General features: G+C 33.9%; 1 protein-coding gene across 1 annotated transcript in view; it reads left to right on the forward strand.

Annotated features, from left to right (window-relative positions):
• The first annotated feature begins 934 nt into the window (after nt 1–934).
• Nucleotides 935–4,775, forward strand: part of LOC107729061 (formin-like protein 3) — a 37,484-nt gene continuing 33,643 nt past the window's right edge. Inside the window, exons 1-5 of the mRNA XM_016539412.1 lie at nt 935–967; nt 1,881–2,003; nt 2,394–2,465; nt 2,555–2,728; nt 3,683–3,846. Of these exons, the coding sequence (XP_016394898.1) occupies nt 935–967; nt 1,881–2,003; nt 2,394–2,465; nt 2,555–2,728; nt 3,683–3,846 (566 nt within the window). The remainder of the gene's footprint in view (nt 968–1,880; nt 2,004–2,393; nt 2,466–2,554; nt 2,729–3,682; nt 3,847–4,775) is intronic.

Genomic DNA, 4,775 nt, shown 5'->3' on the forward strand with positions numbered 1-4,775 from the left:
AAACAAACAAACAAAACAATATCTTTCAAAAAGGTCTCTTCAGTATAATGGATAAATAAAATAATGTTAAATAAAATAAAAAAGCCTAAGCTTTCTTGCACTGGATGTGCTGGTTTGGGCCTCATTGCCGGCTGCAGTCATGTCCTCATCTCATATATAAAACACATGTGATTCACAAATACTTGCTAAGGAACTCGCATTCACATAAAGTAGCCTTGTTGACAAGTTTGGGTGAGTAAGGGCAAAACGCACAAGATGCAGTACTTTCAGTGACCTGTAATAGGCAGTATCACGTCTTTTGTAGCAGAAATAAACTGCTGCAGAAAAAGCTAGGTCCATGCAAAATGTAATGTGTAACTGCAACACTCATTTCAAATGTAGTGGAGTAAAGAGTACAGATACTCATTCAAAAATGTAGTGAAGTAAAGAGTAAAAGTTGCTAATATCTTTGATACTCAGTACAACTACAAAGTACCCGAAAAGATACTCAAGTACAGTAACTAATTACATTTACTCCAATACTTTACACCTCTGTATCCATGTTTTATATTACTCGTCAAATTTGAGAGTACAACCGACTATATATGGAGACAACAGCAGAGAAAACATAATAGTTAAGCCATAGAGTATGTTGGAAATGACTCTGTAACTGATGGACGGACATTGCGTGTGCCACAGAAAGATGAGAAGTCAGATAAAGGGTGGAGGTGCATGACTTCATCTTTTTCTATTTTTACTTCAGGTAAGCCGCATTTAAGGAAGTTACCTAGTAATAAATCCGCATGCCATACAAACATACCTAGTTCTCTCTCACATAAACACATCCCTTTTCAGATATCTGCAAACCTCAGTCTAAGTCAGTTTACTATTTGACAACACTTGATGGGTGATCTGACAGCCTATGTTTTGATCTCCTGAAGTCCAATGAAGAAACATGGATTACAGAAAGACAGTGCATGTTCCTCAGGTAAGGACTTATTTTTTCTTTTTTAATAATAGCTTTTTTTTTCACTGAATAAGCAAGTATTCAGTGAAAAAAGCCTCTTTAACTACGATTGCTGAAATAGAACAGATAATCATTCAACTGTTTATTCAAATAAAATGGGCATCAAACCTCAAAAACACATTTTACATGCTGTAAATTAATGTAGGCCTAATGCTGTGATTTTTTTAACAAGTTTAAATAAATGAATATATATATAAAGATATTAAAATATAAATATATATATGATAAATAAATGATACATGTTCTTGTGGCTCAATGGTAGAGCATTGCGTTAGCATCGCAAAAGTCTTGAGTTCAATTCCCAGCGAACACACATACTGATAAAAAAAAATGTATATCCTGAATGCACTGTAAGTCGCTTTGGATAAAAGCGTCTGCTAAATGCATACATTTAATTTTAATTTAATTTAAATGTTTAAATGTTTAAATTTTTAAATGTTCAAATTTTTTACTTTTTAAATTTTTAAATTTTTAAAATTTAAAATTTAAAATTTAAAATTTTAAAATTTTAAAATTTTAAAATTTTAAAATTTTATTTAATTTAAGTTGTGTTCTCGCTTTCATGAACAAATTTGTGCATTTGATCTCCCACAATTATTGACAGCTGATGACATTAAACAAAAGAAAAAACAATGGTTTATCCATCTCTATAAAATGTAATAAAAAGTTCAAATTTACAAGAAACACGTGTCATGTCAACTGGTGTCCACAAATAATTCTGAGATGAACTAGCATGAAAAAAATGTAAACTTCCTCATTTCAACTGTTTGTTGTGAGTGAGGTTATTGTTGCCAAATAGTGTTGCATGGAGACTGCATGTGCTTGTCTTAAGAATAATCACAGTTCTCGACTTAAACTCGTATTGTTTCTACAGCTTAGCAATGAAATGCAGCTGAATGTTATGAACTGGGTGAAATCAGGCAAAATGAGTATCGATGAAGCTCTGATTCGGGCTAACAATGGCATGTTACACAAGCAGAGGAACTTTGAGCCGGAGGTGCAGTATGGGATATGTTTACAACTCCTGACCTTCATGTTAAATGAAGATTTAAAGATCTTATCAACATTTTAAAAATGTTTTTCTTTTGAGTTTTTTTTTTTTTTTTAATCAGAAAATAGGTCAGCAAAATGTGTGTGTAAGTCATTCAGAGCACATATTTTTCTTAAGAACTTTGAAGTGGCTAGTATGTTTTGACAGTTCTTTTTAAGGAAATGATTTGTTGTTCAACCAGTCCTCATAGGACAAGCCCTAATATTATGAGCAGCTCTCTATAGTGATTGTAATCAGTCCTAGTTGAGTTTTGTAAAGTGATATTTTGCAGTGAGGATGTATTTAGTTATTTCTTGAATTCTTTGTTTAACATTATCATCGATATCTCTGTTGCAGGAAAAACAGTCACAGTACAACTTCAGTGTCCGCAAGTTCAACCGCTATATATGGCAGAAACGGGTGCTGCAGGTGTGTATCGACACTCTGAGCTGCTTGAATACATCTCTGATCTCTAGAAACCACGTGTAACAAGTGCATCCTTTTTTTTTTTGCTTCAGATTGATTTCAGCACAAGCCTTTTGTGCAGCATCGAGAAAGGCATTGTGAAACGGCAGCTCTGTTTTTCTGAGGTGAAAAACTGCCATGATGCTCCGGGTACCAGGCTCTCCATTTCGTTTAGAGATCGGTCTGACTATGAGCTGGAAGCTGCGTCCTCAGAGGACAAGCAGCAGGTGAGGACATCACATGCAACGTGGATTGAATTTTAATTCTGTTCCAGATCATTAAAGGAATAGTTCACCCAAAAATGCAAATTTACTCACCCTCAGGCCATCCAAGGTGTAGATGAGTTTGTTTCTTCACTGGATTTGGAGAAATTCTTGCTCAGCAATGGATGCTCTGCAGTGAATGGGTGCCGTCAGAATGAGAGTCCAAACAGCTGATAAAAACATCACAATAATCCACAAGTGATCCACACCACTCCAGTCCATGAAATCTTGTGAAGTGAAAAGCTGCGTGTTGAAACAAATCCTTTATTAAAACTTTTTTCCTACTTCAAACCATTGCTTCCAGCAAAAAGTCCTCTATTCATAATATTACTTTCTCCAGTGAAAAAGTCATCTTGTCTGAATCAGGAGAGAAATATGCACAGATGAAGCACCGTTTATAAGCCAAAGCAGTCTAAAACAGATCTGAACAAAGATGTTGGTAGATCTTTGGACTTTTCCACTGGAGAAAGCAATGTAATGGATTATCAACTCATATTTTGGCTAAAAATCAATGGTTTCAATTTAAAACACTGTAATGATGGATTTGTTTCATACAAACACACAGTTTTTTTACTTCACAAAATGTTAACTGCTGGACTGGAGTGGTGTGGATTACTTGTGGATTATTGTGATGTTTTTATCAGCTGTTTGGACTCTCATTCTGACGGCACCCATTCACTGCAGAGGATCCACTGGCGAGCAAATGACGTAATGCTACATTTCTCCAAATATGTTCCCATGAAGAAACAAACACATCTATATCCTGGATGGCCTGAGGGTGTGTACATTTTAGCAAAAATATTTCTTTCTGCTGTCCTTTCTAAATCATTATTATTTTGAGTTTGCATGCTCATTTGATGATAATGCGTAATTATTGATATAATCAAACTGGGTTTCTGATGACTATCTCACCTTCAGATCATGCAGCTGGTAAATCAGATAATCTACAGTAACATATACAGCCCTCTCGTGAACAGGTCTGTGGAAATGGAATCTTCACCCTTGCCTCCCGCTCCAGACAACCTCAAAGAGGGTCACATTTTCCTGCAGAGAGGAGGACTGGCATCATTCAAATGGAAGAAGTATGAACATTTTTTGACTTTGTTTTGTCTGGTTCTTGTAAACAAGTGCTTAGCAGTTGTTATACTAGTTAGACTGGAACATAAGTCACAAACATCAAACATCTTCAAACATTTCAAATTATCTTTAGGCCATGTTTGTTAACATTTTAGTGGTGCTGACTCATTATGACAAAACAATTTTTTGTTGTTGTTTTTTTTTTAACCTATGAAACAGGTGAAAAATCCCATAGGCTCACATTGGATCATAAATAGGAACTAGGGGCCGGATTCACTAAAATCTTATTATGAAAGTTAAGAAATTTCTTAAGATAAATTTGAAATTTGTATGCATTTTCCTAAGTGCAATCCTTGAAAAACTCTAAAGAAGTTCTCAGATATGTGCTTCAGAACATCTTATTTTTTCTTAAGAAGAAAATGACAGTTTTTGTATTGTTATGTTGTAAAGCTTACATTCAAAAATTATTTACGTTGATTTTTAAGAAGATTCTTTTCAAGAATTTTAATTATTCTTAAGTTTTGTCTTAAGAACAATCTTAAGTGAAAAGATAAGAACATTCTTAAGAAGTATTTTAAGGAATACAACATTTTTTTCTAAAGAAAGTCAATAATAAGAGAACATATCAGTTAAGAAGATTTTTATTCTTCATATTGTTTCAAGAATCCAGCCCCAGAATATCAGCAACAACCTTGCAACCACACCAAACCCCCCGTAGAAATACACACATATATATATATATACAGTGCCTTGCGAAAGTATTCATACTCCATTCATTTTTTTACATTTTGTTATGTTGATGCCTTATGTTAAACTGCTTTAAATTACTTTTTTTCCACATCAATCTACACTCCATACACCATACTGACAAAACAAAAACAGAATTGTCACAACTTCGTAAATTTATAAAAAAAAAAAAAAAAAAATGAAATAA

The sequence above is a fragment of the Sinocyclocheilus rhinocerous genome, unplaced genomic scaffold, assembly GCF_001515625.1.
Source record: "Sinocyclocheilus rhinocerous isolate Xijiao unplaced genomic scaffold, SAMN03320098_v1.1 scaffold758, whole genome shotgun sequence".
NCBI classification, from domain to species: Eukaryota; Metazoa; Chordata; class Actinopteri; order Cypriniformes; family Cyprinidae; genus Sinocyclocheilus; species Sinocyclocheilus rhinocerous.